Source organism: Melanerpes formicivorus, unplaced genomic scaffold, assembly GCF_026170545.1.
Source record: "Melanerpes formicivorus ecotype bairdi unplaced genomic scaffold, bMelFor1.0.p_v2 SCAF_50, whole genome shotgun sequence".
In the NCBI taxonomy this organism is placed as follows: Eukaryota; Metazoa; Chordata; class Aves; order Piciformes; family Picidae; genus Melanerpes; species Melanerpes formicivorus.
In genome coordinates, this window is record NW_027142402.1 from 3,461,932 (window position 1) to 3,484,525 (window position 22,594).

Below are 22,594 nucleotides of genomic sequence, written 5' to 3' on the forward strand. Positions count from 1 at the left end.
GAATGATCAGATCTGTTTTCCCCCCCTAACATGTGCCTAATTCTTTCAGGCAGCGAAGGAAGCGTCTCAGTCCAGAGGAGGGGAGAGAATTGTTCTTTTTTATAACATTCCCATGTGTGAAATTAAAGCACAAATGAGACCAAATATCAAAAGTGAGGCTATTTATTAAAGGTTAAATCAAACGGAACAGAGGAAGGGAGAAAAAGGAGAACGAGAGGGAAAGAGAGAGGGAGAGGAGTAAATGGAGAAAGAGAGGGGGAGAGCAGGAAAGGAATTATATTACCGTCTCCAGCCCGGAGGAAGGGAGAGAGAGATCCCAAAGTCCAAGTCCTCTTCGGCTTGTGCTGTCCGAGGGTGTGGTGTCTGTAGCCGGGAGGAGGAGGGGGGAGACGTTGCAGGATCGTATCGTGCCTCGATAGTGTTTTCAGCGGAGTTCTTCTCTTCATTTTTTTTCTTCTCTAAGCAGGCATCACTTGAAGCTTTTTTATACAGGTTTTTAATGGCAGCTTCCTCCTGGCCCCTCACCGTTAGTATGCAAATGTGTCCAGGTGTTGCCTCCAGGAAGTCTTGTGCCTGCAGGGGTCCGGCGCCAGGGTGGGCCTTCGCCTCTCCCTGTTCACACCCCCCTGGGCTTATCGGTTCAGGATGTGCATATTCTTTGTTGCATATTCCAAGGGGGTCTGTCCACTACCCCAACCCGGGGCAATAGTGGCATTATCAGGCGAACCACCCGCCCAGGATGTGCTTGCCTTTGTTGCACATTCCAAGGGGGTCTGTCCACGACCCCCGCGGCAGCTGCTGCCTAGGTGAACAGATCTTATCTTTTGTTGGGACGCATCTCAGTTCTTGATACATTCACAAGGTGATTCGCATCCAGGACTCGATTCCTACAGGGAATAGCAGCACCTTGCCTTCGCAATATCAGTGACCTTACTGCTGCAGATGGGCTCTAGGATCTCACAAACTGCGGTCACCTTTTTGATACTGCTCTAACAGCTAAGAAGGACGATGCAAACCGCCAGTTTCTCCCTATTTTCAGCGCTACGGAGGAAAATGTACTGCGTGTCTTTAATCACTCTGCCATCTGAAGCAGGCGAGCGAGGCTCATTTTAGTCACGAAACGAGCAAAGGAGTTGTGCCCAACTTTTCATACTGAGAAATGTCAATGAGTTAAAGCTCCAGAAACAGAGAATGTAAATCAGACATTGTTGCACACAAAACGAACTTATCTTTGACAGGCTAAACAGAGATTTTTATGGGAAGCCTACTCATACCCACACGGAACGCAGTTTATCTTTCCACTGCGGGGTTGTTTGTTAAAAATAATGCTGATTTTGAGGTGTACGGTAGTCATAACGAGAACCCCCATGCAATTACAACTGTGACTAATGGAACAATGGACACCCCCGTACCGTACTCTATTGTATCGGGTAATTAGGGAGCGGGAAAGCACAACCCAGGAATAATCGATGCATCCCCCGCAGTGTGTACTGTAATCCAGCACCTCGTCGCTGCAGCGCGTCCCACCAAGCCATTCATCCTCACCTCCCTGAAGCAGATAAAGGGAAAACCAGGAGTAATCAACCCTCAGCGCGGCGGAGCGCCCCGTCTGACCATGCCGGGGACGGGACGGGCACCGGGGGGCAGTGCGGGGACACGGGCTGGACAGGCAGGGGGAACGGCGGCGGCATCCCCGCGCTGGAGGTGGGCTGCGGGGCACATGGGGGTTGTAGTGAGGTGGGGGTCGGTCTCTTTACCCGAGGAACTAGCGATAGGACGAGAAGAAATGGCCTCAAGTTGCACCAAAGGAGGTTTAGGTTGGATGTTAGGAAGAATGTCTTTAGTGAAAGAGTGGTCAGGCACTGGAACAGGCTGCCCGGGGAGGTGCTGGAGTCACCGTCCCCGGAGGTGTTCAATGAACGCGTGGACATGGCACTTTGGGACGCGGTTTGGTGGGCACGCTGGTGTTGGCGGTGGGGCTTGATGATCTTTGAGAGCTTTTCCATCCCTAACGATTCTGTGATTCTATGCTCCCGCTCCCCTTCCCCATCCCGGCGGGGGGGAGCGGGTGCGCACCGCCCGCCCCTTTCCCTCCGCTCCGCCCGAGGCTCGCCCCCCTTTCCTCCCCCCTCTCCCGGCTCCCATGGCGGGCAGCGGCGGCCGATTCGGTGTCGGTAAGCCCCGCCCGCCGGCAGGCCGAGGCCGGCCTCCCCCCTTCCCTCCGCCGCCCCCTCCGCGGCAGCCCGCCAGCAGCGCCACGGCAGGCGCGGGGCCGGCTCGCTCCGCGCTGCCTCTCGCCCGCCCGCCCGCCCCGCCGCCCCGCGCCGCTCCCATGCAGGCCGGCGGCGAGGCAGAAGATGGCTGACTCGCCGGGGCACCCGCGCCCCTGCCCGCCCGCGCCCCCCGCCCGCCCGCCGCCGCCGCCACCGCCGCCGCGCTCCCCCCGGGCCCTCCGCGGCGCCGCCTGCCACCACTGAGAGCCGCCACCGCCGCACAGCCCCCCACACACCCCACCCCGCGCCCCTCCCGGCCCCCCCAGAGCACCAGCAGCCATTTCATCTCCACCACCAAGTAGGCGCAAAAAATGGCAGAAATGGAGAAAGAAGGGAGACCTCCCGAAAATAAAAGGAGCAGGAAGCCGGCTCACCCGGTGAAGCGGGAGATCAACGAGGAGATGAAGGTAGGTGCCTGTGATGGGGAAGGGAGCGGGGGTGTCCCGTGTCCCCCTCCCCCCCGCCCCCCGCCTCCGTGCATGGCAATGGAATAAGAAAGGATCTCTTGTCATTTTTTTTTTTTTGTAGGATGCACTGAATGTGTCTCAACTCCGCCTCCTGGGCTGAAAACAGAGACGAATTCACAGGCTGCAAATCCTGTTCATTGACCAGCTTTGATTTATTTCTTTTTAAAAAATCACTCGCCCCTCGCTGGGCTTTTAAGCTTCTTGTGTGCCAGTGATGAGCCTTTTTGGTGCTTCCCCCCCACCCCCTTCCATAGCCGCCCCCTCAGGTAGCTGGGAAGCCCTAAAGTTAGGAAAGAAAGGGACCTCTTTTAAACACTGTTTCTTTCCCTTGCGTTTTTTTTTTTTCTTTTTCTTTTTTTTCTCTTTTCCCCCGGTAGCCAGCTGCAACTGTGTAATTAAATTGTCAAAGTGAAACGCTGCGGTCTGAGCCGCGCAGCCTTCTGGCACTGAAGCGCGGAGACCCCTTTTCTCTCCTTGTCCCTCTCGCCTCCCCCGCTCCCTGCCACCGCGCTGGGCTTGGCAGCCCGCACCGCGGCAGAGGTGCTGGGCAGAGGTGGCCGTCCGAGGGCTGCTTTCGATGGATCTGCCATGCGGAGGGGCTGTCCTGCCTGTTCAGCTGTGCGCTGGAGGTAGCTCTTGAGGCGGCTGCTCCAGATGTTAGGATGGCTGCGATTGCACAAACCCCTTATTTCGGGACTTCTTTTATTATTAGGTCGTTGTTCCAGCCTTGACCGATCCTATTTTTTGCGTCTGTTTCCCACGTTTGTTCCATGTCTATTTCATGCCTGTTTGTTTTACGTCTCTAATTCACTGAAGTTGGGACCAATGTATTGCACGACTTCAGCTGAACTTGTTGTTGTTTAATGCTCAGATAAAGTGACTAAAGCAGCGTAGCCTGGCTATGAGATAAAGGCACTGGCATTTGATTTGAATTTGTCATTTATTAAAAGGCTGATTCTAAGTAGGGGACTGCCTGGAAAATGCCACACAGTATGCGTGCCATATAGGCAAATAGATAAATATGCATATATCTTTGCTTTCTGGAACATCGATCTCCCCGTGTAAAATGAAACAGGAATGCATGATCCCCCTCTCCGCTAATTTGGGCTAGGTGCCTTTCTCCTGCCCAAGGCAGGCATTCTTCCTCCTGCTGCCTGCCTGTACGCAGCTCACATCAGCTGGAAAGGTGGACGAGAGAGGCGTTAGGGGAACAAACAAAATAACGCCTCCCTTCAGCCCTTTGGAAACAAACCGTACTAGTTTCAAGCCCCGAGGAGCAGTATTATTCTTTGGGAGATATATGACACATCCTATTTTTGGAGAGGGCTCTGTGCAGGCACCGGAGACTAAGAGTCATTGCTGGTTGTAATCCCACATAGTTCTGAGGACTGCAGAGGTCTGTAGGATAGGGCACTGGCCCCTCAGAGCATCGCCTAATGCGAGCTACATGGATTGCAGCTTTTAAGTTTCATAGGTTCTAGAATTACAAATTAGCTAATTTTAATCAAAACATGTGAAATGTTATCCTGGCTGGATATAAAGGCTGACTGTGCTGGATCCTCTGGGTTTGTTTTGTTTACTTTGGCTGCAGGCACACTCAGCGGTTTGGGAGATAGTTGTTCTTCTACAGTATAACAGATGTTTGTCTGAAAGGGTGAGGAAGAAACAAAAACAACATTGTGTGAAGGAGAAAAATTACACAATTTTTCAGCTAATGCTTTGGTATTAAGCACTGGTGTCAAGTTTTGCATGGAGGGTTTCTCTTTTTCTAGTCGTGGGTAGCTGCTTAAGGCTAGAAAGCTCAGGATTTCAGCACAGAAATTCAAGGCAGGTAGAGGCAGCGTTTAGAACCGATGTGATTTCTGGTCAAGGGTGAGATAAGCTGGTGGCAGAACCTTTTGCAAAAGGCAGGTCACCTTTCAGTGCAAACTATGCTATGTGTGCTCTGCATTCTTAGTAGGACAGTTGCCTGCTATCTCCCAAGAAGGGGAAGGAGAGGGAGGGAGGGAGGAAAAAAGAAGTTGAATTTTTGACTGGTTGAACAAGTTAAAATCCTGTGGCAATCAGTTACTCTCTTGCTTCACCAAGGAATTAAGATGTCTACTTGGTCCTCATAAACCTGAGGGATGCAAATAATGTAACACATTGGTTACACTGTGCAAAATGTTTGCAGCCGAGTGACAGAGGCCGCACAATGTGCCCTTGTGTAGGTTCATATCTGTAATGTTCAAACGGGCTGACTGTTTCTCTTCATCTGAACTGCTTTCATCTGGACCAGTGTAAAATAAGCTCTGGTAAGTAATCACGGCAGAGCAAAAAGAAAGGAATGTATACAGCAATAGACAGCCTAAGCTGTAAAAACTGTAACCTGAGTATCAGCAGCAGATCAGATATCAAGGCTTTAAGGTAGGGGAAATGAAAGAGATGAAGGGGAGGAAAAGACAAGAGAGGGAATGGAAAAGTCAGCTTGGAAAGTGGAGGAGAAGTAGGAGGGCCCCCTCAGGGAAATTTGGCTCAGGGATTAGGGAATTTTATCATGGTGTACAGTGACCTACTCAGGTTTCAGCCCACATTGGATCGAATTGCCTCCCCTTGCTAGCAGAAAGAACAAGGACTGGTGTATATGTGATTTTGTATTTTTTTCCCCTCCCCCTTCATAATAAAAAGGCCACTGGTACAAGTGTCTATTTTAAGTACAGCAAATACTATGAATGAGCAATAAAATTACCTCACCACCGAGACCTCCTGCAAGAGTTGCTGTTTGATGCAGTCAGATATTTACTCGAGAGGAATCACAACACCTCACTGCTTGGTTTGGTGTCTTCCAACAGTAGTGACAGCTTGGTTCTAACATGACTGGATGGAGATTCAGGTTGTTTGCTCCTTCCTTGTGACAGATGTTAAGCTGTGCTTTTGTTATTGCTAGCCTAATGTGCATGATGGTTGTAACAAACTGTAATTTGGTACAACATTGTGTACGAAAAGCTCTTGACTCTCCACAGTTTGCTGATATTACATTTCAATGAGAAATATATTCAGGAGGAACTGGTTTGTTTTGCTGTGACCTTCATAGCCTCTCTTTCTTATCTTTTTCCCTCCTCAAGTTATTATTTTTTTTCCTTTTGTTCTCCTTCCTCCCTCGGATAGTTTCCATTTCTTCTTCCAGAAGTTCACCTTGGAAGAGGAACAGGCTAGATGTGAGGAGGAGGTTCTTCACCATGAGAGTGGTGAAACCCTGGAATGGGTTGTCCAGGGAGGTGGTCGAGGCCCCGTCCCTGGGGGTGTTTAAGAGCAGGCTGGATGAGGCTCTGTCCAGCCTGATCTAGTGTGGGGTGTCCCTGCCCATGGCAGGGGGGTTGGAACTAGCTGATCCTTGTGGTCCCTTCCAACCCTGAATGAAACTATGAAACTATGAAACAGATAATTACTCTGCAAAGCAGTTCAGTGCCGTTTCTTGCTCTCTGGTGAATAGCAGAGCACCCAATAGGCCCAAAGCTATCATGACTGGGGAACCCAGCACTACTTGAAGACCAAAATACTTCTTACAGTTTAATTGATGAGAGCACTCCTCAAAGCAGGATGATGGCTCTCCCACCCATCCCTCCTCAGCTTCTTTCCATTCACCATCCTGCTGCCAGGCAGCAGTGCTGCTCAGGGGCAACAGTTAGGTGCTCCACTGTGTTATGAAGTGAAGTTAGGTCCAGCAGCTGGATTGCACTGGAAGTTCTGAACAAACAAGACAATGTCTCTGCATGTCTCTGTCAGTTGAAAGGCAAGCAGTTAATCTGTGCTGTAATTTCACATCCTGCTCCATGTGCCCGAGGAGTTTACCATCTATAAATATTCTCAATAACTAATTTGTATCCAAAATTGGGCTTCATTCCTAAAGCCTAGAGCTTAAGACAGTCCCATCTGTTGCAGTTTAATAGTAAGCTCATCAGAAGATCTTTCAGTTCAGTGTTTTAATATTCCCCATTTGGCATTCAGCAGTACTACTGTCAGGAGGAGGAGAGTGGTGAATCAGGCATAGCAGCCCTGTGCCTGGAGCGAGCCAGAGCACTCAGAAGATTCCAAGGAAACTCCTCCCTTCTCTCCTGAAAAGCAAAAAATGTCTTTGAGAAAGTGGAAAAGCAGACAGACTTTATCAGTTGTGTTATTTCAGGAGACCAAGGTGGAGCAGGCTTTTTGCAGTCTGTGTGGAAGGAGTTTTGTGGGATGGCTGCAATGGGAGTGCTTCCCCAAAGTGGGTGTCACAGAACCCAACCTGCACATAGGAGGACAAGGGAAAGAAAAGCATTAAGGAATGTTGTTCTCTAATAGCATCAAGGTCTAACTATAAAATTCAACATGGTGGCAACATAAATAATGGAGGGCTGGCAAAAAAAATAATGAATCATCCAAGTTCATATTGTGACTGTAGAAACATTTTTATTTCCTTGATGCAGTGCAAGTGAAAAGGGAATTTGTGGGGCTCTGCAGCGAGTGGATTATGCAGGCAAGGAAATGGAATGGAGCCACTGTGCTTCCTCCCAGATCTGAAATAAACATTCAGCAGTAAAACCTAGAAGAAAATGAGTCTGACAGACTCATTCTCCCCAGCGTTTCCTGCCTCCGTGTTTGCCAGGCCTCGTTTGGTGAAGCCAGGCCTTGCCCCCTGTGAATAAGGTTCATAGAGAAGGAGAGGCAAGAGGTCTAAGATGGAAAGAGAAGCGTGGCTGAGCTTCAGAATGTGTTCATTAACGAAGGTTTGGGAGAATGATGCATTGCAATGTGAACAAATCGGGCTGTAGGTGTAGTGTTACGATGAAATGAATCCTAAAGTGGGAATAAATGTGATTGTATTTTTACCACCAAGCGTGTCAGTCAGTCTCATAAAGGAGGCAATCCAGTCTGGAGACTCAACACACTCTTCTTCAGCTTTCCCAGGAGTAGGAAACAAATTCAAGTCAAAATACCAAAAAGCATAATAATTAGTCAGTTAGATAGTTTAGTTAGTTAGTTAGTCAGTTGTTAATCTTGTCTCTTCCAGGAGGGAGGATACTTTTGTGTAGCACAAGAAGAGAGTTCGAACAGTTCAAACATGCAAATCGCGTGTTGCCCCGCAGAGGTGAGAAATGGTTTGGGACTTAGCAGGGGGCAAAATAAGAACTGCTGTCCACCAAGAAGAGAGGGCTTTGGCAGAGTTGTGTGAGTGGGGCCACTGGAGCGTTTTGGGGCCCGTTTCTTTGGCAGGGATGAGCTGCAGCTGTAGTGCTGTAATTTTGCAGTGAAATGCACAGACCCCTACAAACTCCCTTTGGATTCAGTGGGATTTGGTCTGGGATCAAGGGCGCTATGTTAGCAGTGTGATCGCTGATTTGGGGTTCTATTGATGATGGGCAAGATTTTCCCTGGTGTGCTGGTTTTTCACCTCATCCCTCTGGCAGGGCTGTGAGGTTGGGGTGGAGGCCTCCATTCTGCAGAGCCTCCATATCTTTTTGAGGAACAAGTCTGAAAGTAGGCATGAACTAGCTCAGTACCTCTGCTGTTCTGTTCCTGCAAAAGCTTGGAATTGCAGCTCCCTGAGCATCCTTCATCTGGTCATCTACACTCATCTTCACATCTCCTTCTCCCTAGACTTTGACAGGTCTATTATCTCTCAGTTCAGCTGGTTATTGACTATTCTGCTTCATTGTTGCTGCTTCTGCTCACCTGCTCCACCCTCAGGTCCCCCATTGCTTATCCCAAGTGCTGTCATTACATTCTTTATTCTTCTTTTAACTAAGCCCTTGAAGCTTGTACATCTTTCACTGAGGTTCTACTCTGCATGTACAGGTTGTGTATTAATTGGCTTGCTTCCTTTCCTTAACTTCATCAAGAACTGGGCTTTTTTTGGCCTCATTTTTGTTTGTTTATCTGTGTTTTCCCACTTCACACAGAGAAAAGCTGTTTTGTCTCACCCCATCTCATCGTTGTGTTTTGGCTATTGCCACCACACTGGTCATTACAAGGCTCATCTTGTACTGTACATTGAATCCACACAGATTTGGCCTACCACTGAAATGGAAGAAGGGAGAATACATGAGGACAATGAAATAATAGTGGTCAACTTTGGGGCAGTGGCTTCACCAAGGACATGGCTGTGGTGGTCTTGAGTTGACAGCTGGACTCAATGATTTTAGAGACCTTTTCCAGCTGAAACAATTCTATGATTCTAAGATCTGGGTGACCATTGTCTTGACTGATGGGATGTTAGGCATTGCTGAAAATGGGTGTTGAAGTCCAGAGTGAAGGAAGGTGATACCATAGTTCTGTGGACACTCATCCATGGAAGAAACCAGCTCAGCTTTGACTACCAGCTTGCTAATGATGGGATCATCCTCTTGGTTTGCTGGCTATAAAGCACTGTGTAATGAAGTCTTGTTTGCTAGACATTGAGAGGATAGGATTAAGAGTGATCAGCATCATTGTAGTAGGCAAAATAAATTATGAAGGAGAGTGGCTGAATTGTAATAATTGGGCTTTATTTCAGCATCCTTGTTGACAAATCACAGTGTTCAGGAGGCATTCATTTTTGTTACTGCCAATATGCAACCTCATTGTTCTCTCATAGAAAAAGGAAAAACCTGATTGGTATATACCAGTGAAATATTTTTTATATAGGCAGGTCTCTCTGATGGCTGATTTCAAAGTCAAATCTCTTTCTTGTCACTGCAAGTGTTCATTTTTGTGTGTTGCTCATCATGGAGAGTAAAAATGAGATTTAAGTCCTCTAGAGGTCCCTTCCAACCCCTACATTTCTGTGATTGTATGGATAGTAAAAATGAGGCCTGAGAAGTACTTAAGCTTTGTGCCATTACAAACCTAAGCATCGCTTTGCCTGGCTTCTGAGGAGACATACACATGTATGAATTGCCAGGAGAAAAATAAACATCTATACAGCCTTGATTACGTATTCCACAGCAAGTAATTAGAAATTACTCATTGCCCGAGTTGATCAACAGTGCAAATAGAACACAAAGCATCCACAGGAGGCAAATTTAGAGCTACTCAATTAATTTGGTTGCATGGGGTTTAAGTCAGGAAGACTTTGTCAATTGGTCTATACCTTGCTAGATTAGTCCCTAGGGCTGTGTCTCCATAGTTGAAATTTAGCAGAGCAAGAGAAGCTGGCAGAGCTTGCCTTCAGGCCTCCGCAGACCTCTTCAGGTCATTCTGGTTGAGCTGCAGCGGTGAGGTCTCGCTCCCAGTCTCCATCTCGCTTCATTGTTGGGTTCCCATGGGCTGCAGAGAGGGTTGGTGTGTTGGGGCTTGCAGTGCTGAAAGAGAGGTTTTCTGAAAAGCTAAAACCCAAACAAAGCAACTTCAGAAAAATGTCCTGGGTTTGCTGGTATTTAAACCACTTAAAACAGAGCACCATTCAAACGAGAGTTTAAACAGATGGTTCAGAAATGAGTGTAGGTGTTAGCCACCTCACTCTGGGTTGTGCTTGCCGCTGCAAACTGTAATAGTGAGATGGTTCAGAAACAAGGGGCTGTCATACCTACAATGCTGACACTGGAGGTAGAGGTGGAACAGTGCAATGTTTTCCAGCAGTTGGGTCTGCACAGGACAGCCACAGAGTCAAGACTTCCAGCAGGAGGTCAAGGGAAAATGAAAAAGGAAGAAGAAACCAAAAGGAAATTGATGCTCTGGGGGTCTGCATTGGGGTTTTGTTTTGGCTTTTCTCTTCCTGAAATGTGTGTTTGTAGCACAATGGCACAGATGTTACTCGTGGAAGAGTACAAATTGCTTGTGTTTATTGCTTATAGCTGCTTTACAGCTCTGCTTGAGTGACAGGAACACCTATGCAATCTGGTGTGATGAATGAGCCAGGAGCGGTGCCGTGCTCTGGGGCAGAGTGCCTGCTGTAGCTTGGAATTCAGGAGCAATTATCATCTGATTAATTTTATTTCTTTATTTAAATGACTGGAGGCTTGCTCCCATTTCAGAATGAAGTTGGAGCAGTTGCTGGACAAAGTCTAGCAACCTGCAAGTTTGACACATACCATTTGTTTTGAATTGGAGTCACATTGTCCTTATTCCTTTGCCGGTAGCCAGAGCCCCGGGAGATGGTGGCTGTCAGGAGCATTGTTTTAGATGTCAAGATCCTTCACAGACATGAAGCTTGGAATTTGCTTTAAAAGAGTGATAATAAAAAAATGAGGAGACCAAATAGAAAGGCTTTGTGTGTGGGTTTTTCTATTTAGTTTTATAGTCATTGCACTACTTGAAACTGGTATTTGCCATCACAGTAATTCATTACGGTATCCCAGAATCACCAAGGCTGGAAGAGACCTCAGAGATCATCAAGTCCAACCTGTCACCACAGACCTCATGACTAGACCATGGCATCAAGTGCCACATCCAATCCCCTCTTGAACCCCTCCAGGGATGGTGACTCCACCACCTCCCTGGGCAGCGCATTCCAATGGCTAACAACTCTCTCAGTGAAGAACTTTCTCCTCACCTTGAGCCTAAACATCCCCTGGCACAGCTTGAGACTGTGTCCTCTTGTTCTGGTGCTGGTTGCTTGAGAGAAGAGACCAACTCCCTCCTGGCTACAACCACCCTTCAGGTAGTTGTAGAGAGCAATAAGGTCTCCTCTGAGCCTCCTCTTCTCCAGACTAAACAACCCCAGCTCCCTCAGCCTCTCCTCACAGGGCTGTGCTCAAGGCCTCTCCCCAGCCTTGTTGCCCTTCTCTGGACATGTTCAAGTGTCTCAAAGTCCTTGAACTGAGGGACCCAGAACTGGACCCAGGACTCAAGGTGTGGCCTAACCAGTGCAGAGTACAGGGGCACAATGATTTCTTTGCTAGTTCCCTAGATCCATAAGCTGTAGAGCTCCACAGCACTATTTGATGTCAGAGAGCTCTGCCTGGCTGCAGATTTAACTTCCTCCACTAAAGCTGGCCCAGTCATCAGCATTTGCTGCAGAAGTCGTTTTGCCACATGACCTGGAGGATGTGTTTGTGTCAGGAGTCGAGCTGTGACACTCAAGTTCCGTAGTTTGCATTTCCATTCAAACACGAACTGTAGCCACACCGCTGCTTGGAGATGGGCTTGGAAGTGAATGTGGCAAAGCTGGGAAAGGTTTTCTTACACAAATACCAGGGGTGTTGGTGTGCAAAGTCATGGCCAAACGCTTCCGCGGTGGAGAGTTCTGAAGCGGTTTGACTATGCAAGGGCGCCTGGCTCTGAGGGAAAACCTCTCTGCTGTGATTGTGTTTGATCTGGTTCACGGGCACCTCAAGGAGCTGTAATTGTGTCAGTGACCTGCTCCAGCTGAAGAGACTGTAGCACGATAAGGTTGATTAACTGCTGGCTTTCTGCTATTCTCTTGCTGCAGCCTTAAAGATTTGATGGCGACACGGACAAGTCTGCGTGACAAATGCACGCTGAAATCCTCCTGGCAGTGGGTGCCAGAGCAAAGCTCATAAATAGCTCTGCTTTTCATTTTCTTTAAATTACAGATGTGTGAGCCTCTGTCACAATTACATGTGCCAGTCAGAGATTTAAATGCATTGCACTTTATGCACTTGACTTATGAGACGAGCATTAGTCTTTGAGGAGGTGGGCCAGACCTGACATTTCCTCGTGTAGCACAGATAGGCTTCGATTTATGCAGCCCTCCCTTCCTTCCAAATGCTTATTGATTACATAAACAAGTAGGTAATTTTTCTCTTTCAGAACTTTGCAGAAAACACTATGAATGAGCTCCTTGGCTGGTATGGTTATGATAAGGTTGAATTGAAAGATGGAGAAGATATTGAATTCAGGAACTACTCGGCAGATGGGGAAAGCCGCCAGCACATTTCTGTTCTCAAAGGTAATGAGACTTCATGTTTCTGTGTTCATGCAAAGAAGGATTAATATCTCAACCTGTCTGAGCTGGCGTGGATTGGGAAGCGTGTTCTGCTGCTTGCTTTGTGGTTGGTGCACACAAAAATATCAGAGAGTGCCTGCTAGTGTGAGGAAGCCAATAGGGTATGAGGATAATCGCTTAACAGGGCTGCTGTTAGTAGGCACTTAGTGATACATCCTCGCAGACAATGCCTGTTGTGAGTCAGGACCTGTGGTACCAACAACCTGCTCACAACTGGAAATAAAAAGGAAGCACTTTCTTAGCACCGTGGCTTCAAGGAACAACTTTGCTTTCAAAACTGAGGGTTTTTTTTGGCATCTGGCTTTCTAAAATGCTGAAAGATTTTGAGCTGGAATAGTCACAACATGTAGGAAAGAGTGTGGATGTTCACAAAAGGCTACTCATCCCTGTTTGTACTACACTGTCTTCTGCAAGTGCTGTGGGAGTCTTCCAGGCATGGGAATTTTGGGGGCAGTAACTGGGTCTTCATGATTCAAAATGTGAAGGGTGGGGTTCTGTCTGCTCAGCCCTTCAGCTGCTGCCTTCTGACTCAGTCATGAGGGGTGGGTAGGGACTTGTCATCAGGGTGAATAGGAGGAAATCACTGCATCTGGATTTATCCAACAAGAATTCCTCAAAGGTGAGAGAAAGAGGAAACTGCAGCAGCTTTTCTGCTCTCGGACTGCCACTTCTCACTGCCGTTGCAGCCAGCAGTGCTTGTGTTTTCTTTCTGATGGCCAGCAGCAGCACTGTGTTCAGTGTGTGCTGCAATGAGTAGATACCAGAGAAAGCAGTTCTGAAGGAGAGGTGGCTAGAAAAAAGGTGGGAAGATTGGAGGTAAGGTGAAACAACCTCGTTCTGTTCAAATGGAACGTTTGCAGCTTGTCAGTTCTGCAGTGACCCTGGTGAGCAGTGTTTATTTTCCACTGAAAAGGCAATGTCATTAAGGCACTTGTGAAGAATCTTGTTGCTGTGTGGTAATGTGATTCATTTCTTTATGTTTTCATCAATAGATCTTTTATTGAATGCTTTGTGGCTGCAGTGTATGTCTGATGAAATTCACTACACAGGGCTTTTGATGACACATGATACAAATCATATGCTTTATGTACCAACAAAAACCTGTGATGGGCAAAAAGTTTTGGTGTGTGCAGTCTGTGGGAGGGGAAAAAAGTGTGTTTCCTTTTCTGAGAGATGGAGAGGAGAGGGAATGATAAGAATTGAGTCTTGCCCCACGGAGCATTAGAGAAATCCCTGCAAATAAGGATCCTGAGGTGGTTTGGGATTAGAGAATTAGAAGAATAATAACTGTCATCATTTCAGGCACACTTTGCTGTGATTTCAGTGTTTTGCTTTCCATCACTACTCCTCATATTATTGATAGAGAATTAGGAATTCTTTTAGTTGTTGGTTTATGCTTCCTGCATTGGTGAAGTCACAGCACACTGAGTAGAAGTAAAGGACAGGAACAAGGAGTCATTGATTAAATTGGACATCCTAAGGATATGCAGATGACAGCAAGTTAGGTGGTAGTGTTGATCTGCTTGAGGGTAGGAAGGCTTTACAGAGAGACTTGGACAGGTTGGATGAATAGGCTGAGGTCCATGGGATGTGCTTCAGCAAGGCCAAGTGCCAGGTCCTGCTCTTGGGCCACAACAGCCCCAGGCACTGCTTGGGGCAGTGCGGCTGGAAAGCTGTCTGGCAGAAAGGGACCTGGGGGTTCTAGGCGACAAGCAGCTGAATATGAGCTGGCAGTGTGCCCAGGTGGCCAAGAAAGCCAATGGCATCCTGGCTGGGGTCAGCAATGGTATGACCAGCAGGAGTAAGGAGGTGATTGTCCCCCAGTACTTGGTATTGCTGAGGCCACACCTCAAGCACTGTGTTCAGTTTTGGGCAGCTCAGTAGAAGAAAGACGTTGAGGGGCTGGAGCAGGTGTGGAGGAGAGCAGTGAAGGTGGTGAAGAGTCTGATGAAGAGTGGCTGAGGGAACTGGGGCTGCTTAGTGTGAGGAAGAGGGGAGATCCTGTCACCCTCTACCACTACCTGAAAGGACTATAGAGAGAGGTAGGTGCTGGTCTCTTCTCCCGGGTAATTAGCAACAGAACAAGAGGGAATGGCCTCAAGCTGCACCAGAGTTGCTTTAGGCTGGACATTAGAGAAATTATTTTGCTGAAAGAGTGGTGAAGCACTGGAACAGGCTGCCCAGAGAGGCAGTTGAGTCACCATCCCTGCGTGTGTTCAAAGGTTGTTTAGATGTGCCACTTAGCAATGTGATTTAGCGGTGAACTTGGTACAGTAGGGTTAATGGTTGGAGCTGATGATCCCAAGGGTCCTTTCCAACCTGAACGAGTCTATGATATGCATGACAAAACAATCCCACCTTTTGGATTGAAGTGAGCTTACCAGAAGAGTGGAGCATGGCTGAAGAATACTGGAAGGTGTCCATCTTTTAAAAGGGAAAATGTCTGGAGGCTTTTGCACTTTGCTTGTATTAGGCTAGGTAATGTAATGAGCAGACTGGGGAAAGTATGCAGGGGCATTTAAGCAATCTATTTGTCATACTGTACAATGTGTTCTTTGTCTTTTGCAGAAAATTCTTTGCCAAAACCAAAATTACCTGAGGACAGTGTTATTTCACCCTACAATATAAACCCAAGCTACCCAGGGCTTGCCACAGGAAATGGACTTTCAGACTCACCAGCAGGGTCAAAGGATCACGGGAATGTACCTATTATTGTCCCATTAATTCCAACACCTTTCATAAAGCCACCAGCAGGTAAATCCTAATGAACACTGGAAAATGATTGCTGCCATTGACATGCCTTGAGATTGCTTGATCACCATGTCTTTGTAAGGGGGTGGTTTGAAAACCAGTGGCAGGGGGCTGGAAAATGGAGTGTGAAAGAGACTCCCTTTGTTAGTATCCTTGGAAAACTTCTGCTAATGCAGCTACAACAAACCTGGGCTGCCTGTGACACTCAGGGTGCTGCTTTGTACTCCCAGGCTTCAGCAATATCTGCTCTGAGGGGAGGGAAAAAAAAAAAAGGAAGATGAAAAGATTTTGTTCTGGTGAATAAAGACCTTAAATAAATTAATGGAAGATGATTGAATTAAGAATAGGCTCCAGGAAAGAAACAGTGAAAGAGACAAAGCCATCAAATCAATATCATGTCTTTGCATCAGGTTAACAGGCTCACCCTGGGAAAACTGTCTCTTGATTCTCATTGAAATCCCTGGCTGTTGTCTCGTGAGGGTTTAATGTGATCTTGCCTCTACCCAGGAGACTGAGCTGCGATGTTTTGCATTTTCATTAGATTTTGATCAGGAGTGATTTCGTAACATTGCCATTCTTCTCCCTTGCATGAAAAAGTGATTTATTCCATGCTGTGTGCTGCTCCCCATCACCTGTGGAAGCAACTCTTCAGGCTGCAGCAGGGTGATGAATTGCTGTGGTGTTGTTTACTGCTGTGTGGTGTGGTGACTGGGGATTCACAGAGGAGCAGGCTCAGTCCTGCTTCGAAGGGTGTCCCTGTGTGTCATTCTGGGTGCTCTTGACGAGGAGTACAGAGTGACCTGCAATACCTACTGAAGAGTGGTAGCTCTCTGCACCATTTAGCTTGGATAAAGTGTCCCCAAACCTAGTGGGAACCCTTCTGCAGTGGCAGAACAACTTGTAGGCTCAGGAGTTCTAGATGGTCACCTCTGCCCTTAGTTACAGTGACTAACGCTAACCATAAAGTGCTGATCTTTACCAGGAGGGGACTGGAACACTGCAACAGGTTGCCCAGGGAGGTGCTCGAGGCCCCATCCCTGGAGATGTTCAAGGTGAGGCTGGAGAGGGCTCTGGGCAGCCTGATTTAGTTGAGGATGTCCCTGCTGACTGCAGAGGGGGTTGGACCGGGTGACCTTTGGAAGTGCCTTCCAACCCAAACCATTCTATGATCGGCCCAAGGAAGTGTTTGCCTGGTGACAGTCATGTGATAGACTACAGCTGCCCATCCCAAATGATTTTGATGTCACTGAGCTTTCTCTCTAAAGACATATCCTAATATGCTATGAATAATTTTCAGATGTTCCTCGGTACACATTCCATGCCAAAGACTTTTCATCTATTTTATACTCTATCTGCTAATTACCAAAGCTATTTGGGCCCATTCCTGCAGCCTTTACACAGCTTAAGATCTCAGGCCATATGGGCTGGATCCTAAGCTGTTGTTGATTTGGCCCTAAAGCTTTAATCAAGGGCTTGTGCCATCCCAAGCTATTTTCTCCTCCAGTCTGAGTCATGAATGGATCCAGAATGCTGAATTTGTGGTGTGCGAGCGCAAGGCTGTAACATGCATTGTGCAAACTGCCACAGTTGCTGGGTTTTTATGACATCAAACAAGCAGGAGGAGATGGAACTATGAAGTAGAAAAACAAATCACTGCAACAGTAGTTAAGTGGACACAGGGGAACCTTGGCTGAGCCAGCTGCCTCCTGGTCTTTGCTCGTCTGCCTGCCACGTGCGGTCCCGCGTTCAAGTGTGCTGCCGAGGGTGACGTGCAGAGAAGGCTTTACACAAGTATCTGCCATTTGTTCATTAATTATGAATGCTGTTGTTTCACTTGCAAAGGGGATATGAGCACATCCCTTCCTCTGACTCTATCCCATGATCATCAGTGAGCGCTGGGTTACCGGGCCACCTGAGCAGAGTTATCTCACCTTTGGTTTAGAGAGCAAAGTTTGGGAGGGCTGGAGGGGGAGGAGAACCACAACCTCTGTGGGATTTGCAGTAAGCATTGCCAGTAATTGTTTTGTTTTATCTTGAGGCGTAGGTACCCTAGTCATGATCACCCCAAAGAGCCTGGCAAGAAACAACTGGTGGATGCAAGTAGAAAAGGGAGTACAAAGGAGCCAGGAGAGGCAGCGTGTGAGGCAGTCGTCTTGGCACTGCACTTTGACACTGTTTTGTGGGCACTACATCAAAGCAGAAAACTTCAGAGTGATACAAAGCCAGATAGGAGTAACTCTAGGGATGTTCTGTTAGAGCCCCTCACAAGCACGGGGGATGACTTTGGAAACAGCAAAACAGTGCTTTGAGTTGAGGACGTAAATGAAAGAGGCTCACAGCGTAGATTGCTAAAGCTGAAAGTCAGCGTTTTCAACCTGAGGCAGAGACAGGCTGGGGCTGACCTGCCACAAGAGCAGAAGCAGTTTACATTTGTTTGAGTTGAGAAATGAGGAAAGAGTCCAAAAGAAAGCCTCAAGGTTAAAATCCTGGGCAGAGGAAGGGATTTTTGCAGCACATTTGGGCTGGGTGTGCATGGGACAAGGTTGCATTGCAGGCTGGAGAGAAAACCTGGTAGTGAGGTACTGCCATGACTGAGATGCTGAGAATCAGGAGGAATGCAGGAGAAAAATTGACAAGATTTAAATATAGCTCCAAAGAGAATGCCCACAGATGAAAATGATATCTAAATCATGAACCTGAAGGCCAGGAAAGATGGGGTGATTCACTGTTACTGAGCAAATAATATGGAGTGAGCACTTGGAGAGAAATTATTAAGACTTTAATTCTTGCTGTATTGATTTTGAGCTGAAGGATCAGCACTGGTAAAGAAGTGTCAGAAAGACAGGCTGAGTTATTCACTTGGACAGGAGAGCAATGGGCTGAAGAAGAAAAGCAGATCCAAGAAACAGTCACAGTGAATTATTAGCTGAATAGTTTTGCAGATAAGATTCTATACAGATAAGAGGGAGAAGAGAGAGAGCAGAGTACAGGGGATGCTCACAGAAGCCTGAAGGGAGGAATAGGAAGGATACTGTGCAGTGTGCACTGATGGAGCCACTGCAGAGCTAAAAAAGCACACTGGGGGAGGACAGAGTCAGAAGCCAAGGCAAACAGGATTTCCAAGGAGGCAGATATGATTCTTGGTATCTTGGCAGCTCAGGAAGGAGGATGAAGGAGTACTGATCCTGAGCTGTGCCGAGGAAGCACTCATTAAAGATTTGAGCAGATCAGGTCTTCCTTGAGCCTGCTGGGAAACTTTGCACAGTGTCCTTTCTACATGAATATTTTGTGTGAAAAGCTGACAAGATTGTATAGAAATAGCAAGGGACAGAAGTGCAATAGCCAGGAATGATCTGGAAATATGAACCCCAGCACAGCTGTGCAGGGTATGTGGCTGTAGCATGCAAACATCCTGACTGCTGTTCTGCAGCCCTCAGTGGTAGGGTAAACCTGAGAGGGCACTTGGGGTGACTCTGCCCTTCTGCTCAGACAAGTCTGGACGGCTGTTGTTGCAAGGGATGAAGGAAGGCTAAAATCAAGACTAGTTAAAGAAGAATGCAAAAAATCCTTCCAGTGCAGGTGAGAACATGCTGCCTCCTTCCCCTGGCACCTGCTGGAGGCTATGCTGTCTCCACTTCCCTCTTGCTTTAAGAGTTGCTTTGGTTTACCTTCCCTTGTGATCCCCATGGCAGTATCTCGGTAGGGGAGGTACAGCTGCTTGTTGGTCTAGCCTTTGAGCATGGGTGTCGGTAAAACCCTTCCCTTTCCTGCCTCCTTCTGTGCCAGTGAGGCACTGAGTGTGGCTGCTGTTCTAAGCATCCCAAACAAGAAGCATCTCCCTGCCATGCTGCACTGTGAGGGGAGGTCGTTGTCATGGGACACAGTGGACGAGGAGGCAGAGAGAAGGATGCTGTGCAGCTGACTAAGCTTTCCCCACAGGGGAAAGAAGTACAGGGGGAAAAAAATACTCCCTCCCTGAGTTTTCACAGGAAAATTAGTACCTTTGGGGTAGGAAAAGGGATTTTAATCCTCCAACCTGCAGGTCATTGTCTCTGCATAATGTTTGGTTCAATGATTTCCAAACTGTAATGATTTGGGCTGTACCAAAAGTTATCAGAGTCTCCTGGCAGGGAAGGAATTGGCTGGAGGAGTGTATCTGGTGAGGTAAAACATCTTGCAGGAGGAACAGGAGCATCAGCCTTGTAAAATAGTGATTTAAGCTGGCAAGGAAATGTCATCTTCTAACAGTAGAGTGAGTAAATAGCTGTGTTATTGGAAGGAACAAGTGGCTTTCTGTGTTCTAGCTTAACAGGACTCTGGGTTAAAATGCACAGGAATTTCTGTATTGAGTCTGTAACCTGCTGCAACACGTGGGACTAAGCAGAGTCCCTGAGTTCCTTGTGAGCACTCTGGAGCTGCCTCTCTGCGTGTTTAAATGGTGTTGGAGGAACCTGGAAGCATGAAAAATGTTTTAAATGGTAGTTAGCAGGGCAGTAAAAATGAATTCCAAGCTCATCTGTCTAAATTCACTGAGGAATTGGTTCTGTGACTACATTACCAAGAAGCTTCATTCCAGGCAGAACCCAGTGGCAGTTTTCCTTAAATAAAGACCATATTATCAGATCTAATTAAGTCTCTATATTGAGGAGACTTTCATTTTCCTGTGCTCTGGATCCCTCTTTGGTATTTCCTGTTGAACAGCATTACAGTTTCTCTAGCGGCAGGTTTAGCTCTCTAATAAAGAGCATTGCAACGAATCCTTTAGTCACTACTCTTCACATTCTTTAACTCGTTTTCACTTTGAAACATGGTCTGGTTTACACTGATCACAGGGTTATTAGTGCTTGGGTTTTAAAATGCCAAAGGCTGCCAGGCTGCCTGCCCCATCTAGCCCACTGCTGAAGTCTTTAGCTCTTTGTGGAGGGCTGAGTGTTTCCTTTGTGCTAAAAAGAAAACCACCAAGTCCACCGATGTGCTTTAATAGCAGGTATTCAAAACACACAGGGAGCTCCCTCCCTGTTGTCTGCTTTACCACTTGCATGTTTAAAGCCTGCCTAAATGCCAGCTTTTATTTGTGTCCTGCCTTCCTGCTGAGCTACACATGAGAAGGGACATCAGCCCATGTGTAGAAAACGCTGGCAAGCCATGGATCCCCCAGATGAGCTGGGACACTTTGCTTTATTGGCAGAGCAGTGAACTTCCAGAGACTGGTCCTTAAAAGGACATGCATGGTAGAGCCCCTGAGGTATTTCCCCAGTGATGGCTGCAGCAAGCTCTCTATTGTCAGCCCTGGTTCTGAATCCTACTCTCTTAATTACTTTTTCCGAGGTGCTTTTTGTACCTTGAGTTTGTCACACGCTTCACCTATTTGAAGGGTCAGCACTTCGGTGCTATCAGGAGGGGGATGTGCAGCAATATCTCAGGAGTTTTGTTTGGTTGTTTGGTTTTAGTGTGAAATTAACCAGATTAAAACATTTTGGATGTAAGAAAAGTAACTGCAGTGGTGGGGAGCATCAACCTCGGGAACTGCTTTGGGCTGAAAAAGCTAAATGTGTGCTACATGGTTTTCTTCCATGGCAGGTAACTCAGAATTAACCATTCTGAAATCCTGGCAGGTCCCAGTGGAAACTGTGAGCCCTTGGTGTTAATGCTGCACATGTTAGAGTCAAGATCTGAAAAAGAAGTTTTGCAGCTTTTCATTGGAAAGTAGGAGTGAAAGCAGCTAAAATGTTTAAAGATGTGTGCCTGTGGATTGAGCACAGTTCCCAGCATGGTGTAAAAGGGTTGTTCTAGCTCCCCTTAAACACCCTCTGGGATCCTAACTGCCTGTGTGAGGGGGTGGGGTGCAGCAAAGAGAAAAAGAAAGGACAAGAAAGCAGTAGTGGGGAGGCATGGCTTCTGAGAGCTGTGGTAGAAAGAAGTTCATGCTGGAAAGAGATTGGTGGTGGGCAGGCACCAAGGAGGCATGGGATGCCAAGATGTTTTCTGTATCAGGTCACAGATACAGCCACAGCCAAGGTACAGGTTTCACAGGGGCTCACTCAGTCCAGGGGATGTACCCTTTGAGATCTCAGTCCCAAACCCTGTGCCCTCCTGGTCTTCCTTCTGCATAGCAGCACTTCTTCAGTGCTGGAGCTGGGTGCCTTCAGGAGTGATATTTTCTTCTTCCCAGAAGAGTTGAGTGCCTCCTGCTGAGTTTCTTGCAAGGAAACATGGAAAGTAAGGGTTTGGAGTACCTGCCTGTGGCTCATCCCAATCTGCAGGATTAGAGCTGTGGCTGCATTTAGTTTCACCCAAATTCTCAGAGTTAAAATTGAAGACATGGAATAGGTAGTTTAAAATGATGTTGGTAGAACCTTGCAGCCTAAAAGTTAGCAAACTGATCAGGATTTAACTGCAAATTTGTAGGGATTTTAGGATGATCTTGCTAAGCACTGTAGGCCCTGCTGGTTTGTTTAGCTGCGGGGACAGAGCTGTACATGATGGATTTGTTCTCATTGCCTTGCTCCTCATCCCCCCACGTCTCCAAATTATGGCTCCACGTAAGATTGATTAGTGGAAACTGCTGCTCACTGGGTTTGAGAGGAACAATTTTCTGCAGCTTCTTCACACTGGTTGGAAAGAAAAAAAACCCAACCCCAAACCAACAACAAAAAACCACCAAACCACAAACCCTTCTGCTTAATTAAGACCTAAAGAGGCGGTGCAAACTTTTGATGATTAATTGAAGCATGCTTTAGACTGATGCATATTTAGTTATTATAATGTGATAATTTTATCTTGTTATACAAACTGCTCCCTTTGGGAACATGATTTAACACTGCAAACACTCTGTCTTTATTGCATTGTTCATTATGAAAAACACACAGGCTGCAAACCACAAGGAGATGTATCTGAGCAGCATCTGTGTGGCGGGTGCAGGGAGTGCTTCTTCCACCTGTAGTGACACAACCCAGGGGCAGCAAAACACAGTTTTGGAACTCAATAGCTCTCCCTAGGAAGAGCTCAGAGCACAGAAAAGCAGAAGCTGGAAATTCAGATCTTGTGCTGTATGTGGAAGGAATGTGTTAAGTTATCCATAGGACAGCAATGTGTCCTTGTGGCCAAGAGGGCCAATGATATCCTTGAGGTGCATCGAGAAAAGTGCGTCCAGCAGGTCTAGAGAGGTTTTCCTCCCCCTCTACTCTGCCCTGGCGAGA

At 47.2% G+C, this 22,594-nt stretch overlaps 1 protein-coding gene across 1 annotated transcript in view; it reads left to right on the forward strand.

Moving 5' to 3' along the window:
- The first annotated feature begins 2,152 nt into the window (after positions 1-2,152).
- SOBP (sine oculis binding protein homolog) overlaps positions 2,153-22,594 on the forward strand; it is a 121,639-nt gene continuing 101,197 nt past the window's right edge. The window contains 3 exon segments of the mRNA XM_068160481.1: positions 2,153-2,680; positions 12,449-12,587; positions 15,213-15,398. Of these exon segments, the coding sequence (XP_068016582.1) occupies positions 2,585-2,680; positions 12,449-12,587; positions 15,213-15,398 (421 nt within the window). The 5' untranslated portion in view covers positions 2,153-2,584.